The sequence below is a fragment of the Pelmatolapia mariae genome, linkage group LG9 (genome assembly GCF_036321145.2).
Source record: "Pelmatolapia mariae isolate MD_Pm_ZW linkage group LG9, Pm_UMD_F_2, whole genome shotgun sequence".
In the NCBI taxonomy this organism is placed as follows: domain Eukaryota; kingdom Metazoa; phylum Chordata; class Actinopteri; order Cichliformes; family Cichlidae; genus Pelmatolapia; species Pelmatolapia mariae.
In genome coordinates, this window is record NC_086235.1 from 16,833,832 (window position 1) to 16,856,255 (window position 22,424).

At 41.1% G+C, this 22,424-nt stretch overlaps 1 protein-coding gene across 1 annotated transcript in view; it reads left to right on the forward strand.

Annotated features, from left to right (window-relative positions):
- Nucleotides 1-22,424, forward strand: part of LOC134634323 (voltage-dependent L-type calcium channel subunit beta-2-like) — a 67,054-nt gene that overhangs the window by 927 nt on the left and 43,703 nt on the right. Inside the window, exon 2 of the mRNA XM_063483463.1 lies at nt 741-833. Coding sequence (XP_063339533.1) covers nt 741-833 — 93 coding nt within the window. The remainder of the gene's footprint in view (nt 1-740; nt 834-22,424) is intronic.

Consider the following 22,424-nt stretch of genomic DNA (forward strand, 5'->3'; position numbering starts at 1 on the left):
ATAGTGATATTTCTGTTTGGTCCTAGGGTATTGTCCAGGGGTCTCGACTGAGGGGGACAATAAAAAGCACATTTGAAATGAATTTCTTGCATTTCGTGCATTACTTTTCCAGGATGTCACTTTTGAAAAATAAGCTGTCTACCTACATGATTACCTAACCTCCTGAAACACGTCATAACATTACACCTTAAGTGAAAACACTCAAATCTGTAATAAGTAAGAAACAGTGGAAGTCAGTGCTTGGCTGATACTGGCTATAATACTGGCTGAATGCTTTGGTATAAAAAATTATTTTATGCTGGAAATGACTCACCAACTCCACTCAACTATGCAATGAAATTCATCAGCGAAGACGGAGGCTGTAATGTTGGAAGCAGAACTGGTCTCTCAGATAACTTTAAATTGCTCTATTCGCTTTCATAATCACTGATAATCTTTGTCAGACACAACCTTTTTGAGATCTCACCCTGTACTTGGAGTGGCAAATGCTGTATCTGACATTTCATAGAGAAAACATATTGATAATGAAATTGATCTAACTACAGTTGTTGCATTTGTTGCTAAACATTAATGACTTATTATGAGTCTCATATTATTTTCTGCTGAATGCATTTTTGCGCATGAACTTAAAATCTGTTATGGGGAAAATGTATTAGTTTGCATGGTCTTGTGTATATTCTTTTAAGATTTTAAGATTCCTCATAAACAGTTTTATCCTGTCTTTTTTGTTGGCTCTGAAGTCTCAAAGCAAAGGAGCTCGGAGAAAAGGTCGCTTTAAAGGCTCAGATGGAAGCACCTCGTCTGACACCACAACCAACAGCCTTGTTCGCCAGGTAAGGGTGGTGATTTGAATTTTTGTTGATCTCGCCTATCGGTGTCTTATTTTTGTCGTCTCTAAACTATTTGTTGGTGCCTAAAGCCTAAGACCAAAATAGTTTTGTCTTTGAAAAGGTACAACAAAGATGTATCTGACCACGATAAAAGAGTACCATGAAGTATAATTCAAGCAGTTACAGCAGTTACTTCCCGTTGGAATCTAACACTTGTGTGTTTGTATAAATGCCTGACAGTAAATGCAAACTGGTGTAAGAGCTCAGGCTCAGTCATCATCATCCATCAGCAATAAGATGTGCATTGCGATGAAAGCCCTCTGTAAACACTGCTGGGTACAGTATGTTAAATGGAAGCCTCTCATCTGATATGCATCTTCTGTGCACTGAGTGCACAGCGACACTGTGGCCTGTTATAAAGCAGACCCTGTGAGGTACACACTCAGCGAGTCTGGTCTTTGTTGAGCAGACCTGCAAAGGGACAGAATGGGCTGAGTTAAGGATGAACACTCCTGCTTAAATGTTTCTGCCTTTTTTGGAGGAGGCACAGATCGCCTCGTCTTTGGCACGGCAGCAGCAGAGCGTCGGGAAGCTGGAGGAGGTCAGATCAAAATTGCACCTCCTAGGCTGCTGTCTACTTCATCTCACAGCCACAGAGAAGTTCTCAATGAGGCGCTGCAGCTCAACCGAAGCTGCTCAGGGAGAAATTCCCTGATTTTTTTTCTTCCACCACCCTTGGGAGCTAATGTCCATTCCCACAGTCTTCTCCCCCAAATGAGGAGTTCCCCTTCAGTCAGAGTCATCAGTTAGCTGTGCTGCGAACGACTGTCAGTCTGCATCGTCATGTTAGGGAAATGAGAGGGCATTTGAGTGAGAGACAGAAAAGAGATGGTGCGGAGCAGAGGAATGATGCTTTTTGGGAGTCAGAGAGTCTCTTTCATGCAGAGCAAAAATATCTTCTTTGAGATATTTGCTGCAAGAGGCCCCCAGAAATAGCAGACCTTCCAGTAACTTCACCTCTGTTTAGATAACAGTGTAAATACTGTTATTCAGTTATGTTTTCATGACAGCATTTTGTTCTGACCTTATTTCTCTTTGCCTCATGCTCAGTCATACTTACAGATGTATGAGAGTGTACTCTCTAAGTAGCTAAACTCACACCACCACTCACACTCATGATCTCAGTGCCTTTTAATCAGTCTGTCATTTGATGTTGTCTTCACTGTTATTATTTAAACATGCACAACTGGATTTAGGATTTGGAAACCATCTCTCGGCGGGGAACATAATAACCCAGTGCCCATCTGAGGTGCTGAACCATCCTATATTTAAAATAAAATTACTCCGTCCTTTACTGAATAAGCCTCAGACATGATTTGCCCGGACATGTTAGAGCACAGAACTAAGAGTATAAAGATCTCCCTTAACTTGTTTACCTGATAATCTAGTTGTCAGTTCTATTCAAAAACATAGCAGATCGAATCATTTTTATTATATCAGGTTTTTGAGGTGGAACTTGTAGAGTAACTGTTGCTGTAATGAATGTATAAAAGCATGTAAGGGTGTCAAATAAGTGACTGTCTCCTCAATAAATTACATGATCTCTTGTATATTTTCTGCCTCTCACCCTCCTGTTTAACCTGTTGTTTTTGTGCTTCATAATCCTTTTATACACGTGGGCGTCTCAAGAACATCTCACCAGGGTCACGGTGTGATCAAGCCAACGCAGCTCCGAGCATCAATACAGTCTCGCAGTAACTCCATGCAAACAACTCCTAAATGACAGAATTACTCATGCTCTTACAGATAGAGAGGGCAGAGGGCAGATGGGGAGTAGTTTGAGTAGAGAGAGGATGAGAGACATTCTCTCCGGTCATGGTCTGATGCCTGGGAGGGGGAAGTGTGGAGGAGGCTGGGAAGGATGGAGGCTCAGGCAAGACCAGACCAATCAGCCGTGGGAGTAGCGAGGTCGGTGTTTGTGGAGCTCAGCTCTCCATTAAGAACGAAAAAGGGCAGAACTGTCATAGATTTGTTAGCAAACTTTACCACCATCAGGTAGACGGTTTATTTTTATTAATGTGAAGGTGGGCTGCTGTGTAAGCAAACATGTGTCACTGAGTGCAGATTGTTTTGTTTGCTTTGTCCCATCTTTTTCTGCACATGTCGAGGGGTCAAAAATTCGAATAAATAGTGTTGAGATCAGGACCATACAGTGCACTTGGCATTGCGCTTGGGCGCCCTGCATAGAGTTCCTTTAACTGCCCAGACATTTATGTCAACCCGAGGTAGAAAAACAGATGGTTCAGCATCAAGTTGATGAAAGCTGATACATGTTTGTCCACCTCGGAGTTATTTTAGGGATCAGCTCCTTATTTTTAGAAAATATATGTGGTGAGACTCAAAGAAAAGGTCGATGTAACTGAGTGGAAATAGTAGCTGGTAAACTTAGATTAGCAAAAGTATAAATAACAACGCAACGTGTAAAATCTGTAAAAAAAACATTTTAGAGAAAGGTCATGTGTATGACTATTTTTTTTCTCTCTGAGAAGTTGTCAGACGACTAGCCAAGACTTCACCGGCACTGGAGTCTGGGAGTTTTACATGGATGAATATGAATCCAGGGACTTCTGGGCTTATGTGCTAAGCTGACTGATTGTGTGTTTGTGAATGACTAAGCAGGTATAATAAACAGCCAGCTTCGACATCATGAATTTGCGAGCCTCTTGACAATAGAGAATTGAATGTAGTCATTTCTAAACTTACAACTGGCGTAAGTGTCCACTGTGAGTGATCGTCCATTTGTAAACTGGCACTGTGTTTAGAGTGTCTGCTTTTGCTTAATGCATCCTGGGAAATCAGCCAGTCCTCTGTGACCCTGAATAATAATAAACTTTCTTTATATAGCACTTCTCTAAAAACAGAGTTAACAAAGTACTTTAGAGAGGGTGAGAAACAAAATGCAGAACAAACAACAGGATTAAATACTAGCAGAGGGATGGCTTAAAAGTGAGTCTATAAAAGCTTGGCCCAGTTAGTGAATAAAACAAAAAGACACAGACCTTGCGAGGATACTTCTCGCAGGTTATTTCAGGTTTTACAAAAACATCACTCTTTTTCAAACAAGCCAGGAAAACTGTCAGATGAGTTTCAACTCAGGGTGTCAGTCTGCCCTTTGCCTCTTGGGTAAAGATATTAAATGATTATAGATATAGGTTTCTTTGAATTCCTTTGACTTTATTGACTCCACTGAGTTGACTGGAGTTTCATCAGATGACAAATCTGCCTTACGTCATGCTGATAGGCACATCGTTTTCGGGAATACAGTCATAAATGTAGAACTTTTAAGGCAATGAGGTCTGAACTGCCAACTCACCTGTGTCCATCATAATGAAGAACAAACCTGCAAGTGCAACACACAAAGCTTTCTTGCCGCTTTCTGAGCTACATCATTTTTATAGGCTGATACCACAAATTTACACCAAGGTAGCACAGAAATTTACATTGCATTAATTTTCCTTTCAGTATGGTAAATCACTGAAGGTCGAATACTTACCCTGCCATCTATCTAGCAGTACAACAAAAGGACTCATACATATTAAAAATGTTTTAATTGTTGATAAAGTTCATAGGATATTTACACTTTACACTTTAATCTACACTGTGACATCATCCACTGGTTTGGAAAGACCCATTTTGAAGTGTTTTCACCATCGTCATTGTGGCGATATCGTATTCTCCTTGCCTATCAATTGATCAAACTCAAGCTGTTAGCTCATGAGCATATCCTGGATTTCGCTCTATTTTTAAAATGTACAACATAGACTTAATTTTTATTCAGCATGGCCCAAAACAAGTGACTGATCACATAAACTATTCAGCAAAGAGTTTAGAGGTCAAATCTCAGAGCCGTTTTCCCATATGCTTATAGGAGAGGAAATGTTTTTACAGAGCTGTTGCCCCCTGTTGGCCTTCAAAAAGAATGCAGGTATAAGGCGCTTCTCTGCTGACTTGTTCAGTCCTCTCTGTTTGGCTAATTTATGTTCTACTACTGTTTAAAAGCACTGCTGCCATGTTGGATTGTGAAGTTGGGGATGGTGGGGCTAATACTGACTGGATAAATCTGACATGAGCAGCAGAAAATTTCAACTCTGGATTTCTGACTTCCTGCTTCAAATGTGAGTGCGGTAGAAAAATGTTTATTTGATATAACCTCTTGGCTCCACTCTTGTTTGTTGCCAATTAAAATAAGATATTCAGTCTTTATGTCATTTGTTTGAATGATAGAAATTCAATATTAGAGAAAGCAGACAGTTAAAAATTGAAGAATAGATTCAATATAAGGAGCACCTGCTCAGGGGAGGATAATTTGCGTGCACCGGGTGAGGTGCTGAAATAATATACAGTGAAAAATGGGATTCAGTGTTTAGTAGTTGAGACTGTGATTTGCATAACTCACAGAGCATTATGTCATAATTAACCTACTGCTGCTTCCCACACTTGTTATGTTTATGTAAATGGTTGCACCAAGCTTCCCACTTCCCCTCTGTGTTGTCCGCCTCCTTCTGGCTCTTTCACCTCTCCATGATGTCTCCCACTCCCGTAACTTTCCACAGTATATTAGTACAGTTTGACCTGCTCTGTCTGTAGAGATGGATTTGCAGATGAAAGTCTGTCTGAATGCATGTGGTGAACACATAAAAACCCATTCCCATTCGCTCAGTGATTGCAACCATTTTCCTTCTCATCATTCCCTTTATTATTATTTCAGTCAGTGGAGAAAAGGAATGACGCAAAGAGCTCGTTATGGTTCTGATACTTATCAGATCTGACAGCCCGTCTGTTTTCATGCCATGGATATGTTACATATGCACTTTGGTACTATGGAGTGACTTCCATTGGAAATCTCAAAGGTCAATTGTAGCATTAACCCTGCAGACCTTTTCTGAACTTTAAGCAACAAATGTCAAGATTTTTCCAGTAGTAAATATTTCTGGAGAACAGTATGTAATGTCTGGCTTCAGACTGCAGTAATGTTGGCCAGAGTAAAATACTGTACTTGAGTGAAAATCTGGAAACAAAAAAAGGCAACCGTAAAGCACTACTGCTGCTCAGTCGGCTGTCGCAGCAGTGCCAGACTGCCATCTAGTGGACAAACACTGTTATTGGGGTTATTTAACTTTGAGTGGAAATACATGGATAGCCAAATATGGTTGCAAAACTGTAAGTGATGTAACAGTATGTATCAGTAGTATCTAATAATACTGACACTGAAGCCACAAATGTGGAATTTATTGTTCAGTCTGTTGTTTTTCAGTAAGTGACAAGCAAAGGAAAAAAGAGAAAGGCACACACTGTTATCACTACATTAGAGCATGCTCTGCTTTCACAGTTGACCTGAATCCTCCATGCATCCTCCGTACTCCTCAGTCCTGCTGTGGTGCAATGAAGGATAAATTAATTTGGCAGTGAGTTGATCCATTAACCACCTAGTGGCCAAGGTCACAGCCCAGTTATTACGAGTGATCCTCATCCTCCACTCAAATAATATCTATCTAAATAGCAGGTACTGTATTAGATGAATCACGGATGAGAGAGAGAAAGATAAAAAGTTTTGCTGATCATGCAAATTAAGAGACTGTCATCATGTTTCAACGACTGGAGACTGCAGGCCATGACTGAAATTCATGAGAGTTCACATTTTTATACATTTGCTTTAGCCTGTAAGTGCTTATTATTTTCATTATCAATCTTTCAGCCAGATTAAAGCTGTAATTGGCTGGTCTTTGAAAAATAAAAGGCCTAAAATGAAAGGTAGCATCTTTTAGGTGTGTTTTTCAGATGAATAAAAAAAAAACAGTAGTCATATCATTATCACAAAAAAACCCATCCTCACAGTTGTGACGTAAAACACAAGTGTCCATTCTCTTTTTTTGTGCTTTAATCATAAGATGGATTCATTTAATTAGCTCCTTCTTATGCCTTGAAAGCTTGCTCTTACTGCCCCTATGATTGATTGAGACTGTCTTCTGCGTAGTGATGCAGATCCGGGGGGAAGAATAGACACATCTCTCACTGTTACATTATTTTCATGATCACAGTGAGTTCCTAGTACCTCACAGTGTGTGCATGTTAACTCATGTAAAAGCAGAAACTGGTACAGATTCTTGTGTAAAGTACCTCAGGTATGACTGCGAAGATGCATCCAGAGATGCTGTAATGAACCCAAATTAAACTGGGAGTACTTCAGTGTGGAGACCTGTTTCCCTGCGGTATTATCCATGACATCAGCAGCTGAGTGATTATTACCATCGAAGGGTGACAGCCTCTGACAGGTTAACTGATAGACATGATTCCCCTCTCGCTGTAAGGTGCACAGCTCTGTGTTTATAATTGTGCCTTTCCATCACCGCAGACACATGTCAGCCTGTGAAATATTGGCAGTAAACTAAAAAGGCTTCAACGATGATAAAAGATCACGGCAGGTTTATGTTGGGCTGCGTGCTTGTCAGACTTGAGGAGATGAATAGATACGTGTATATTATCACTGATGAGCACAAAGTTTCACAACAGGCCACACAGCATCAGTCCAGGGTTCAGGGTTATTGTGTAGAGAAATATAATGTTTTAATATAACACTAATAGACATAGATTATGGCACAAATACACAAAGGTCCTCTCAAGGTGCTTTATATTGTAGGGTAAAATCCCCGCCTCAGATAACGCCCTGTGAGCAAGCACTTTGTGACCGTGGGAAAGAAAAACTCAGTTTTAACAGGAAGCAAACCTCTGGCAGAGCTAGGCTCAGAGAGGGCCAGACATCGGCTCTGTCTAGTTGGGGTTTGAGGGGAAAGAGAAAATAAGAAAGAGAGGATATTCATGAAAACAGATTACAGAACAGTTTAGAAAAAGCTCATGTTGACTGAATGCTCACTGATTATATTATAATGTGTTTTGTTTGTTCACACTGCACAAAATTGGCTGAATTAAAAAACAGAGTGAGGCAAGCTAATTAAAGTCTTACTAAGCATGCAGATCTGAGATTACTGACATTTTCATTTAATTCTCCATGATTGTGAGCGTATTACAGAAGACGTTGAAGCGATTGTTTCATTTACAACTACCTCGCATTAACTTCCCTGCACTTTCTTTAGGATCGGAAACTCTCCCTCAAATATCCCAAAATTAAAACTTGTTATGTTGACTTGCTTTTGCTTTTTTACATTTCTCATCAATAAAATTTCAGCAAAAAAAAAAAATTGACCTGGCTCTCATTTTAGCCCTGAAATGGCTGCAAAATACCCCATCTGTCTTTAGGTAAATCTTTTAAAACCTCAGTTAAAGCCAATGTGTTGGAGAATAAATTATGATACTTGACCTAATGCTTGATATTTTATTTTCGTAAGTAGTAGGCGCCTGGAAAATCACTTGTGATTCATGGAGACAGAAAACTGGGTTTGTTTTTATCTTGACGCAGCACTTTCTGACAGCAGAAATCATGTTGTTATTCTACTGACAAACTGCAGCCTGTCCCACCTCAGCCTGAGAGTGAGTGATGATGTCTTCAACATCAGAATCAGCTCTGCACAATATAAGAGTGGAGCAAACTAAAAAAGTTGAAGGTAGGTGACAATGGGGGAGGGATGCTTAAGCTCAGGTTATACATGTGCCTTTTGACACAATGCTCAGTGCTGTCTTTTATTATTTGCATGAAAGAAAAGCTCATTTGTTTTAGAGTCTGTTTGGCTCCTCACTTTTTAATAATCTGCTGATGCAAAAGCAAAGGCTTCCCGTTTAAAATAAAATGAAATTATGTATTTTGACTGAAATTAGTGTTGTTTTTATTGGCTTTATTAGCTCCAGTTGTAAATCTGTATTTTCAGGGAATCTTTGCTGTCAGTGCTCATAAAACTATATTTGCTACACCATTTTCAAAATACATTACTTTGATGATTTAACTGAAATCACTGCTGGAAAGGTTCAGAGTTAAAATCTACGTATCCAGCTGGCTTTGCTGCAAGTAGAGATGCAAAAGCACATCCACAGTCATGCTGTATAATTGAATATTACCCGTGACCCACCCTTCTCTACCACACTTGTCCTGTGGCATGAAGCGGGTATGTGCATTTATGGCTGACACAGCATTTGCGATGGAGTAGTGAGGCCGGATGTCCTTCTGGACTCAATCACCTGAACACAGTGGGAAAGGATAATAGTGGAGAGGAGGTGTGAGATGAGACGGGAGGGGAAAGAAACAAACACGCCAGCTCTGCGGTCACACAAAGCACTCCAGCATGACTGAACTGTGCAAGTGACTTCCCCCTGCACCACAGGCAGTGTTGTGCTGTTCCTCCGCTCGCAGCACGAGACACACACTGTTTCTGTTACATTAAAAGCACAGTGCAGTCTCTTCAGCAACCAGTAGCTGTCTCAGTGCCTGTCCTCACACAGAGAAAGTAAGAAGGGTAATCCAGTGCAAATGAGGACTGAGTCATGGCACAAGAAGAAATAAAGAAAAGGAGTGGAGCATAAAAAGTCAAGATAGCCAGTGTGCGTGTGTCAAGCTTTTAAAAGCCGACTGAACCCTGGATGAATGAAGGAGGGGCAGGGAATATAGAGGATGTGTCGTCCATTAGGAAGCAAGGGACAGCGGTCAGTAAAGGACACTCAGAACTCCACCTCCTCCCTGTGCCGAGAAGGAACTTACGCGTGGTAATGAGTGGGTCTAAATCCACTAGCAGCTGAACCAGTGTGCCAGCCTGCAACTGTACGTCTCTGCCACAGCACAGCAGCGCTGCAGAGGATTTGGCAGCACAGAGGATCTGCCAGAGCGTGCACAGATTTTGGGGTGGGGTAAACTCAGATGGACACTCTGCTGCAACAGTCTGGAGATGGGTAGAAGAGGAGGAAGAAGAGCGAGGAGTATTTGAATCTGACTTTTGAATCTCCAGAGTTTCTGAGTAAGGGGGCAGATAAGGTGCACACGTGGGGAGGGGTGGACAGAAGTAGGGGGCAGGTGTGGATACGACAGCCCTCTGCTCACTCTTCCATCAAGGATCCCTGCTGTCCTCGTTATTTGCTCTGCACCTTTTGGTGGTCCACAACCCTGTGGGCCAAGTCTGCAGGCATGGACCGAGGCTGAGTAGATGCTGCTGCCTGACAGGGAGTCTGTGAGACGGCCGTCAGTTCCTCCCCTCCCTGGTCCCCTTCATGCCGTGCTGTGGTCTGGGCCATCGCCGGAGAGCAGAGCTTCCATATGTGAGTTTGTGGCTTTGATGCTGATTTATCACACAGGATAGACTATATGTGATAGTGAGAGAATAAGAGGCGATGAAGCCTACAGTTGCCAGCATATGTGCAAAGACTAATTGTTTCAGGATGAATAATTCAGAGGTTATTTGGCAGGTGTTTCCATGCATGCACAACTTTACTGAAAATGTCAGCGCTGCTTGAAAGCACCAGTCTGAAGAGTCAGTGGTTGCCTGCCAGCTTTTTCCCTCGATGTTGATCGCTGTTGTCTGCTGCTGTAGATCTCTATCCAGAAACAATCCTGAGTGCTGCAGGATTTAACTGAAATATTTCAGTTGCCTGAACTGACCTGACAGTTTTCTGCAGAGCTCTGTTTTCACTCTGCATGCTGCCAGACATGATAAATGTTTTATTCCATATTTATTCCAGGGTTTGGAGAGAGAGCTGTGAGGTGGTAATGTTTTTGAATGCTGTGGGTTCACAATGCAGGCACATGCTCTGTTGACAGTTTGACTTTATTGGGTTTTGCTTGTTTATTTCTTGTGTCTTTTATGTGCTAGTGTCTGCAATCAGAAGCTCATTACAACGAGTCTACTGTGGCTGTTCAGCTTAATGAAATGCAGTGCGAGGAAAATGTGGGTGTTTTTCTTCTAATAGCTGTGACTTCGAGATGGAAAATTTGATGACACATGCATTTATTTCTCCACTGTCCTGTGCATTCTTAATTTTGTCAGTCAGCCTCAGTGGGTTTTTGTGCACTCCTTTATGTACAGCACAAAGAAAGGGAATGTTTCTGCTTTTTGCAGCCTCCAGTGAACTATTCGTCAATAGAGCAATGTTAAAATTAATCATGTTTTCCCTCTTCCACAATTCCCCAGTACTGCAGAAAAAGACAAGCATTGCATTTTGCCACTAGATGGCCACATTTCACTTTTGAGTCTTCCACTCAAACACATACTGTACATGCAGATCTATCTTTTATCCACAGAGAGAAAATGCTTCACCGCCATTAAAGCCCAAAGATAAAGTTTTCATGAGGTAGACTTTTTTATATAATTATCTAAAATGAGTTATGAAGTCATCCACAGATCTGAGATGGTAGCTTGTTCGCCTCTGGGACAAAATGTCCTGAGCACAAAAAAACGTCAGAATGACGAAAACTGTGACATCTAAGCACATAAAAGTCTTAACGGCAGTGTGAAGTCATCCTTGATTTTTTTTTACAAGAGTAAGTATTCAATCTTTAGACAGCAACAGTCAACTATACCCATGTTTTAATCAGAAATGGCATTTTTGAAGATTTGCTTCTTTGTGTCATGCGAAAGTAAACTTCATATGTGGGTTTCCAAATGTTGGGCAGGCAAGGTTTACACTTTTTAGACAATGAGTAATGCATTTATTGGAAAAAAATATATACACAATTACATAATTGTTTGTTTTATCCCAATTTAGCATGAAAGTAAACCTGAAGTTTCATGTGAACACGGGCTGCCAGAGCAGCTGTAAGATTGTGGCGGTGAAATATATAATAACAGCCTGTACACTAAATGTTACAGACTAGACTTAAACTGAGACAATAAAAACATGTTTCAGTAGAATATTTAAAAATATTTTTTAAATCAACTTTAAATTTGTGCTTAATTTAAAATGTCCAAAAGAAAAGAGAAACCTGTATCAGGGTTTTTTCTTAACTGAGATCTAGGGATGCTGTAAAGGAACTCTTCATGATTACATAAATAAATTAGCATCACCCAGTTGTTCCAAAAAAGAACTCATGGGTTCATAATTCATTATGTGATACTTTGAGCAGCAAGTAATACACCAGTTGTGTCCTCTAAATTCAGCCACAAGCAGCCTTCTCTCATTCAGAGAGCCCTTTGAAAAGGGTCCAAGGCATTTGGGCCCATTATGACATTGTCTGTCTTGAAATGCTTCTGAACTGGAACAACAACGTTATCCCAGATACATTAGAGAAGGAAAACATGCCAGTGTGATCCTGTGCACATTGCTCTAGTTTGGTTACGCAGTCTGGTTTTGTGTGACATGCGCTGCAGTAGGCTGGATCAACATTTACTGTACAACTGAGTAAGCTTTAATTTAACTGATGAGTGGATTAGTGTAGGACCAGCTGTGGAAACGCCACACCGGAGCATCTAAGCCCCATGTGTGAGGTGTTTGCATGAAAACAAACCATTCGCTGTGGTGGAGTATCACTGGCAGCATGTGTTTGTGTTTAATGACTGTGCACAAAGTAAGCATGGGGAAATTAATATAATGAGTAGAGTTTTTGGCAGAGGGCAGTGCAGTGCTGAACTTTAGTGGACTCTAGCTGCCGTGACACGCCACTCTTTCTATGACACTCCTCTCACATGTTTCCAATATGGAGCACCAAACCGCCGTTTTACGTCTGAAATGGGGCGGAACACAATTGTGCTCTCGATGGAATGTGGAGCACGGAGACCTGGCCGGATGGGACTCCGTCTGACAGAGCGAATAGCCAGCCTCAGACACTCCTCACGGAAACTCAGTTAATTGAAGACAGCAGGGCCCACTCCATTCCACCTTTTGTTTTCTAGGCCTTCTTGCTTGCATGATGCAGCACCAGTAGCTAGTGACATCTGAGGAAACCAACCTGAGCTCTTTTCCTGCAGTAGAAATGCTGATAAACTCTTTAAAGGTACATGTGAAACAATGTAGCACAGTTTCTTTTCTATAGTCAATGTATTGTGAGGCGCATCCAGATGTGTTTCGGGATTTGGTGGGAATATTAATGCATTATTCAACTGCCAAAAAAAGTTATCAATGAATTTGCTGTATCTTAGTGTGTATCTACTCACTCCCCAGCCATCAGGATAACAAAGAGAAAACAGATCAATTTTTCATGTGGAGAAAAAAACAAAACTACCTACTGTATCTGGACAGATAATCTGACAGTATAACAGATAACATAAAAGATGGGCGTAGCCTTTGTGAAGTTCCATTATGAAGCCAATTTCACTATGACCACCTCTGTGTTTTGACGCCAGATGCGCCAACCAAGTGCTTGATCTGAAACTGCCTACTTACTGGCTAATGATTTGTGATTAACAAGTTATTAGCTGGTTAGCATGTCTTGAATTATCCTCCTTTGTGAAATCTTAAAATTACCATAATATACAAAAAGGACTTTGTGTTCTACTTGACAAGACTCAAAACTAGCGACTGAGCACATAAGGTCATCAGAAAAGTCTTTGCTGAGGTAACGGAGAGAGGAAGAGAGGAAGCCGTCAAGTCGCCCCCTGGTGTACTTTATAAAGAATGCAGGTTTAAGACACTTGTGCGTTTTTCGACCTGGATGCAACGTCCATCTGGAAGACCATTTGATGGATTATGTGAATGTATAAGGAGGCAAGGTATGCTAGCAGAGGGGTGATACAACTCACAACTAGACTGTTTAAACGTGCCTTTGTCTGATGCTATAGTAAGAAGTGACCACATGTGAGATGACATAGAGGCTGTTTTGTGCCTGGACACAAAATTTACACAGTGGACACTGACCTAATTGTTATTGACAGCTCTCTGAGGCTATGCAGCAGTGCTGTGAGCTACCTGCTAACTTTAGCGTGGTACCAAGTTAACAGAAACACTGCTAATATGGTGTGGTTTTTGATGCTTAATGACTTAAATGGCCATATTAGTACCATCATGTTATTATTTGATTTGGGCACAAAACACAAATGGCTGACGTGGTTGTCATGTGATACATTATACTGTCATAAGACAGATGTTTGGACGTAAATAACAAAATGGTGATGAAAATTCATCCTGCTGGGACATGTCTGCCGTTCATAAAATAGTCCTTGAGAGATTTAAAAGAAAACAAACATGGACCTCACAGTGGGAAAAGAGGAAACATCAGGGATCATAAATTTCAGGAGTAGCCATGTTTTTAACATTTTGTCCTGGCTTATTCAAGAGATGTAGCTATGTAGCAGGTAAGTAAAAACTTTGAGCTGTTAGGCGGACTAAAGAAACCAGACAGAGAATGAGAAAATACTGGAATATTCTCAGACAAAGATATTTTTTTCCCAGAAACAATTGAGTTTGTGTGTTCTTGTGGTGAGTGAGCTGAGCTCCCATGACAAAGGGTGACCTGGAATTCCCAGTTTTCCAGGCATCGGGATGGACGCCCAGATAGGAGTGCCGAGCCAGCGCAGACTAAACTGGAGCAGGGTTTCCTTGGCAGCAGTTATGCGTTTTTTCACTTATCCAGAGAATATGGAAATGTCCGGGAACTGAGCCGCTAATTGGCCACAGAGGCTCTGAAGAATGTCTTGGATTTAGGTGGATTTTTTTTTTACTTTGTTTACGTCACAGCTGGACTGGAAAGTGTGATCTATACACTATCTGTGGAAGCCTATGAAGAGTATAGCTCCAGCCCGGAAACACTGATGTCAGCGACACAGTGCGCATTGACCCCGTTTAAGTTACGGCTGGCAGTCTGAGTTTTAAAACTCTCAGTGGTCTGGAAATAGTGAGGTCACGGGTAAGGAGATGCTTCTCCCATCCTACAAAATGTACTGTACTTATTCCTCATCAATCTTCCTAATATGTCTACAATAAATCATCACTGTCACAACCTGGCTCAAAAGTATGTGACGAGAGGGAGGCCAACTAGGGTCTTAAATGATGCCAAATGTGTAATTAGAGAAATTAAGAAACAATACAATAGGGGGTATCTGTCAGCAGGTCAGTACCTTTGCAGTGTCAGTGATGAATGAGTGTGAATATAAAAGATCAAAGAATAAACGGCGCTGTCAGTCAGCCAACCAGGTTAAGGTCTGCTTTATATTCTCCTGAGCTCAGCCCATTCAGGTGTGTTGCATCAGGAAACTAGAGCTGCGTTTAAACACACAATAAAACATAGTAAAATGTTTTTTAATTGCACCACCTACATCAGCTCATTCACTGTGTGTAGGGCGTCGATCAACTAGGGTGTAGCAAAATGCTGCACACTGTTTTTAGGTTTGATTACTCTGTTCAGCTCCACGGATCAGTTTCCTGGAAGAACTGAAAGACAGAGCCAACAAGGAAAGGACAGCAAAGCATGCATCCAGCATGAGGCCATCAAACTGCAAGCTGGGCTTGTTTGTCTGCTTGCCTTATTCAAGTCACTGTGATATTTTAAGAACTGCATGCAGACAAATACCGCATGACTATAAGATCTGTGGTTCTGGCTTGTAAAAAGGCCACACAAAAAAGCTGTGGGGAAAATACTGAGGAAAGCAGGAAGACCTGTACCAAATTTCATGCCGATACCTCCAGTAAGAGCCTGGCAATCAGTGTGTATAAAACTTAACCTCATTATGATAAAGTGCCAAAATTATACTGGGAAAGTTTTGAAATATGGTTTCAGAAACACAATTTCTTTGTCTGTTTGCTGCTTTCTAACCAACTGAGATGAATGCGTATGAAATAGTTTAGTGTTCATTGCCAAACTTAAAAGGGACCTGTAAATGTGAGGACTTTGCAGGCACTGCAATATATTTAAGTGCATAGTGTGTTACCAGTGGTGTTCTTGGTGAGTGTAGTCCAAGTTGACTTCAGATAATCAACAAGCTCCTCTGTCTATAATTTAGTCCCCGATGTCCTCTGACAGCTCTTTGGTCTCGCTAATGGTGGTGAAGACCACCATTGGACAGGTGGGCCTTAGACACTTAACGAGCTGAGGTCAGGAGTCTGTAACTGATTGGCTGTCAATAGGTGGGAGCCAAATTTCTGGCTATCAAATACTTACTTCAATCAATGCCAAGAAAAATGACTTTTACTCCTTATGTAATGTGTTTTTCTGGAGTTTTTCTGGATATTCTTTCTTTCTGCATTAAAATAAAACTACCATAAAAATGAGTGACTGTTCATTTCTTTGGAAGTGAGCAATTTTACAAATTCAGCAGGGGATCAGATATATTTCCCCCACTGCCTTCACTTAATCTCTTATCTTTACTTTTCAGTTTGCTTCTAACATACCTTGTGATGACTGTACTTTATGTAATTTTCTTCTACTAACAGCCCACAGATATTATGAAATCATGCACATCGTGCTGACATAAGAGTGCTAGCAGAGTCGTTTGCTCAGCTCACACCCATTAAATTGGCACCTCTGATAGAAAGGGCACCCAGGCCAAACTGAGCATCACTTAAAACAGGAGCAGATGTTCTTTGAGGCCAATTAACAGGAGAGAGATGCAGACAACCTTGTGCACCAGAGGAGGGCTGCTGGCCCATATGGATACTAGAGACAGTTAATTAGAGTGGCAGATGTTAAAAATGGACCAGGAGCCGAGTAAAGCAAGAGTTTTCACTATATGTTTGTAATTTTGTGGTTGGCATTGATTATTTTAATGAGCTGGTCTCACCGGTAGCCAAGATTTTCCACACTAAAGTAACAAGATAGTAGAAGTACAAATTTAAAAAGATGGCCTCAGATATTACGTGAAGTGTTCATGTATAGAGCTGCTATGATTAGTCAACTAATTGCTCTGTCAATCAAAGGAAGGTTAACCAACGTCTTTGTTTGCCAAACATCCTTCAGCTACAACTTCTCGCAGGTAACAGGGTTTTTTTTAGCCACAAAAGATCATGGCAGAGAAATCAAGTAAAAAAAAATTAAAAGCTTCCATCAAGCTATAACTGAAGAAAGAGCACATCTCAGATAAGTTTTGAAGACTATTAAGAAAAGACTCACAGAACACCCTTTCCTTATAAAAGCTGCAAGCTGTTTTGGCACCTTTTTAAATTCCTTTTCAAACACTAGTTGTTCTGCTTGTTTATGTGCGGTCTGTAGACTTTTCTGCCACTGCTGATCCAGAGATCCGCCGCTGCTCTGTGGCTCAATTTCACCCAAATGCAGCCACTCAAATCAGCATTTACAGCCTCAGAACTCTTCACTGATCTTTTATGAGTAGTCCGGATCAACTTGAACAAACAGACTGCGAGAAGTGTGGAGAGGAGATGTTGGTGAGATTTTGCAGAGGAAGCTACAAAAGTCAGCATAGCATTTAGAGGCTTGAACAGAGAGCAGTGGAGCCACTTACTTAAGAGATTAAGTGGAGAGTCACCGAGCATTTTCTTACTGTCTGTCATGCTATTTATCTCTTAGCAAAGTGGTACCATGACAACAGGTGCCGGCTGGGTGAGAAGATGTACTCCAGAGATTGAGGGAGAGATGGAGGATGCTAGAGAGCAAGGAAGGAGACTGGCTCTAGGTAGGTGGCAAAGAGCAGGGATGAAACAAATAAAACAAAGCACGATAATAAAAGGAGAGGTACCTACAGCAGATGAAGATGAGGTCAGTTACTTTAAGTTTTGCTCCGGTGCTCCCGCTTATTTACTGCCTGATATCTGTACATGCCAGTGACCTGCCAGTCAGGGCTCTCCTCCAAAGACTCAGTATGTTCATCCTAATACTTCTATAAGCTCACCCTGGGGAGCTGGCCACAAAGATCTGATTGGGCGTGTGCTGTGGCTCAGCAGGGCGGGGTTAAACCTGCTGGGATGTTTCATATTCATACTCGGCTCGAATACATAATCAGTCCATCAGGTCACTGTGTGCTGTGAGGAGGAAAACACTTTTGAGTTTTGCTGGATATTTCTGGACTTTTCTAGTTTTGTAACGTAGCCTGAAAAAAAAAACTTGAAAACTCTGCGCGTACTCTGATCCCCTGACAGATGCTGGATTCAGTCAGAGCAAGCGTTTCGGGCTCGCGGGTTTGCAGGGCACATGATGACCAATGGCTGAGCGCGACGTGCCCCCGGCCATCACCCCTGATCCCGCACAGACCTCCTCACGCAACAGGCTGCGGGGCTAAAATCTGCTGAGGAGGGGGCTCCTCTCGCCACGTTACTGGCCTTCCTCTCGTTGCCATGATCAAACAAACCAAGAATAAAAATGTCTCATGGGTAAGTGAGGTGTGCTCCTGTGGAGTGAGTGTGCTCCTCTTCTCTTGAAGTGCTCTGTCATGTGTGTTTTTACTCTGTATTCTGTGGCAACAGCTGAAAGCAATGTAACATTTTGCATCACTATTGATATGATTTCGTGGTTTAACAGATTATGCAGAGGCTATTACAGTGTGTTTTCATTGATTTTTTTATGCTGCTGTACTCAGTGGCTATTCCAAACTGAGGCTTAGAGATTTAGGTATTATATAACTACAAGCTACTACATACCCACTTTATGAAATCTGGTTATCAGTCTGCCTCTGCCAGGAAGTACGCCAGATGTTAATGGGTTGAATTTCTAGTTGATGGCAGTTCAAGTTGAACTCTCCATGAAAGGTGCATTCTTCTTGTTTTTTTTTTAAATAAAACAGCAGATAAACTGGCACCTTTTGTTAAGATGTCATAGTTTGTTTGTTTTTTCTAATGTGTGTGAGTTTGATATCTGAGTCTTTGCCAGTGCAGACGGATCAGGGCAGATTAGAATGAGAGTGGCTTTGCGAGGATGAAATCAGCTACTTGGGAAAACGGGGGTGGGGCAGGGAGGAGAGAGTTGGGGATGGAGGTATGTTTACTATCAAATCTACTTTCTTTCTGTCTGTGGACATTTTTCTCTTTCTCATTCTGCAGACATACGACCTGCCAGAAACTCACACAGCCTCCTTTTACACGTTTAATAATCCCTCTTGCTGCTGAAGTTCTTGTAAGTCAGGTGCAAGTGACACCATAATAGTGCAAGGAGCCCGGGGCTTATTTCTCCTTCTTATACACCATATGTTGAGCTGTCCTAAACAAGCGTTCATGTTTTACTCTGTGAATGTTCTGCATTTCTGTCCAGTATATCGTACATGTGCACATGTGCATGAATCGAGAAGTGCTTATGTGTTTTCCTCCGGAGGGAAACGCTGCTCTACTTTCCCTCAACCTACCCATATGGAAAATATGTCATGCTGCTGCTTTCTACAGCGCAGCTCTCTGTCCTCACTCTGACTGAGCCTGACTTTTCTACACAAACAGAGCTGGAAAGTTGATTACTTTAAAACACTTTAAAGTCTGCTGAACTAGTAAAGAGGCTAGTAAGGAGAAAAGACATGCACTTAAGCATTGTCTTTGTTTAGTTTGTGTTTTTATGGCTGATGATATCAAAGGGATAGTTCACCCTAAAATCCAGTTTACATATTTTTTCACTTGGCAGTAGTGCTGTTAGCTGTTTCTATCTACATGATTTTGGTATAAATCGTCCAGTTTTGAAAATATCTGCTCTTAAATTGGTTACCTCTCTTACATATAATTGAAATCAAGACAGTTAGTTTAAAAAAAAACAACAACAAACAACATGGCCAGTAGGAGCTATTTTTGTTCTACAGAGCTTCCCACCATCCATATCTGTAATAAGAGACTCATGTTGGTGGAAGTTTGACAGGCTATAAACATTAATTGTGTCCTACCTCAGTTGAGCTAGCTGTGGGTTTGTGTGTGTGTGTGTAGACAACAGAAAGAATATGTGATTTCTGTATTGGGCTTGTAGTTAGCAAAGAAAAACTTTTGCAAATGAGAAGTGCTTTATCTTTTGACAATTAATTAATTCACCACATTTTATGGAAGTCGGGCTACAAGAATTTAAGAGTTCCTGCATTTAAGTGCATAGTTTAATCTGATAGTGGTACAAAAGATGACGTCAAAACCAGACAATCATAGAAATATTAAATGGAGTTTCATCCATTTGTTTTCATGTCAGGTTACATTTTTATCCAATGCCGACATCAGAAAAAATGTCAGCAATCCGAGATCATGACAAGAAATTGAAGATAAGACGTTTTCTGTGTAGAAGGAAAAATGTTTAAAGTTACAACATTAATTAAGACTATTGCAAACACACCAAAGTATCATTGTGTTATTACCTAAGTTGTCACAGAAACAGGAGTATATTACTGTGATCCTAGTCAGGACTGTTGGTTGTTTTTCATTATAGTGGAAATTGTAATATGAGTAAACATAAACTGGTTAAAAAATGATTTACAGCTCAAATCTAGCCACCAGCTGTTGCCCAAGTGCTGGATCAACAGACAGAACGATGGCCCTGCAGCCAGAAGGACAACAACTTTGCCACATGAACTAAAAGCTGACTTTGCCTTTTTTCTCTCTCCACACCCATAATTCAACTGACAATATAGCAAACTGCTTACACATACATCAATTTGGTATCAATTTTATTCCAAAACTCTTGACCTGCGTGATGCAGCACCTCTGCAGTGCACTGATCCCAAGTATCTCCTTGTCTATCCAATAAGCCTAATGACTTTGAGGGCCACATTCATAATCACAGGGGTGGGCAGTGTCAGGCGGATTAGGACTCCAGATGGTGCTGTTACTGCCTGACTGTCTGTCTGGCAACGAATGTACAGCTGCAGGAGGTCACATGTTTTTACTACAGCGGTCAGCTCTGCCTCTGCAGCCGAGACGTGCAGCATCACAGACTCCTCAGTGGCACTAAGGCTGACTGTCACCTCTAAGGTATGCTTATGTGTGCAGTGGGTGTGTTTTCAGTCTGCCTTTTATAGCACTGCAAAGTCTAGTGGACCATGCAACAGATGTCACGCTATCAAATTAAAGCTTAATGCCCGGTCTGGGAAAGAAAAACACTTGCTAACCATGACACCGCAGAGGTTAAACACTCCACTGTGTGTGTCCGTCCACTCATGCCCGGGTAACTGTGTGGGTGTGATCTGCCTTAGAGAGACTCTCCAGCTAGCTTCACTCCACATGAGGGATAACACTTGCTGTTGGAAGAGCTCTCAAGTATACTCATCTCATTTCCTCTCCTAGATATCACCTCAGCAGTGACACCGGTTGCATTTAAGAGCAACTCCCCAGGAAGCACAGCAGTCAGTGTTATCCCTTTTGACTGAAGCAGAGAGGTTGGCTTTTTTTTTATGCCAGGCGTCAGCTGCTTGCACCCCTGGGTCATGGTACTCTGAACAAAAACCAGGGGATTTGCATAATTCATTACAGTCGCTGTGGAGCGGAGAGGCGACACAGGTGTCCCGGGCATTGTGGGAGAACGAGCATGTCTAAGAAGCCAAAGGTAAAAAGGGGAAAAAAAAGAAAAATTACATACAACCTGTTCTTGTTTCTGTGTAATCAGCAGCTTACTTCTCTCTTCAGAGCTTGTACTATTAGTTGTAGCACTGGATTGTTTTTCTCAAAGCTTTTTTTTATTGCTAGTGTTTTTTCTGTTTGTAGTGTTTGCTGCTTCCAGGTTTGTTTGTGATGACGTCGACAGTGTGCCGTACTGTATATCCTGTCTGTGAGGTCTGTTATCATGGGCCTATACTGCTGGAATTGCATGCAATATACATTAAATGAAGCTTTTTTAATCATGGGTTGTTGTGGGACTGTGTCTTGTATAAAGCCACTGATGCGCAGAAGGCGTTGCTGCAGGTGAAAGGCAAGCTGCAGGGTCATCTTTCTCTTCACATGTGAAGATAACTCCAGCTGGTCCAGTGAAAGAGTCAAACAGCTAAATACTTTGTGGCAGACTCTTTCTTTTATAGTGCAGGACCGTTTACCCTGTGTTATTCTATATATATGGCAGTGTGGCTAAAGCTTTTGTCTTGTGAGTCCTCATAATTCCTTGCCTGCTTGTGGCAGATTTTGATTGTTTTGTTTTGTTTTGTTTAGTTCATGAATTTTTAGAAGCAGTAAAGGAAGTTGTATTATGCTGTTAGATTATATGAATATTTTTTATATCATTGTAAAATGACTAAAAAGTGAATGTCTTTGTGAATCTTTGAAGTTTAAACTAAACTAAATGAAAATTCTAAGAGCATTTTTTTTATTTACCGCTGTTACATTTATTGGAATTTTTCTGTCAGGTGAGAAATGATGAGACAAGGCAGCACAAATAAATATTGCAAAGGTCATGCACTTAAACGTGCACGAGTGGGAAATCACTCGTAAAACCTTTGCCCCAGATCATGTGTTGTGTGCTGTAAAACATCAGTAATGTAGTAGAATAAAACTTTTTTATTAACAAACAACAACAAAAAAACAAAAAATTTGCACACACATAATATATTTTTAAATGTTTAGATTGTAGTTTAGTTCACAATCTACCACAAAGTTAGGTAAATTTGCAACGCTATATGATAAATTAACAAAAATATTGTAAAATAGACCAGTGCAGATTTTATTTTAGCATTTTGGATAGCAAGAAGCAAAACATAGAGGGAGTAGGATGATGACTCCTGTAGGCTGAAGCCTTCCTCTTTCCACGTTGACTTCAAGCGACCAGATCTTCACAGTTTCTAACCATGTTTCATGTCAGTCATTTCTTCTGCTCTAAATCCTGGATTGGTTGAATGGCCAAAGCAG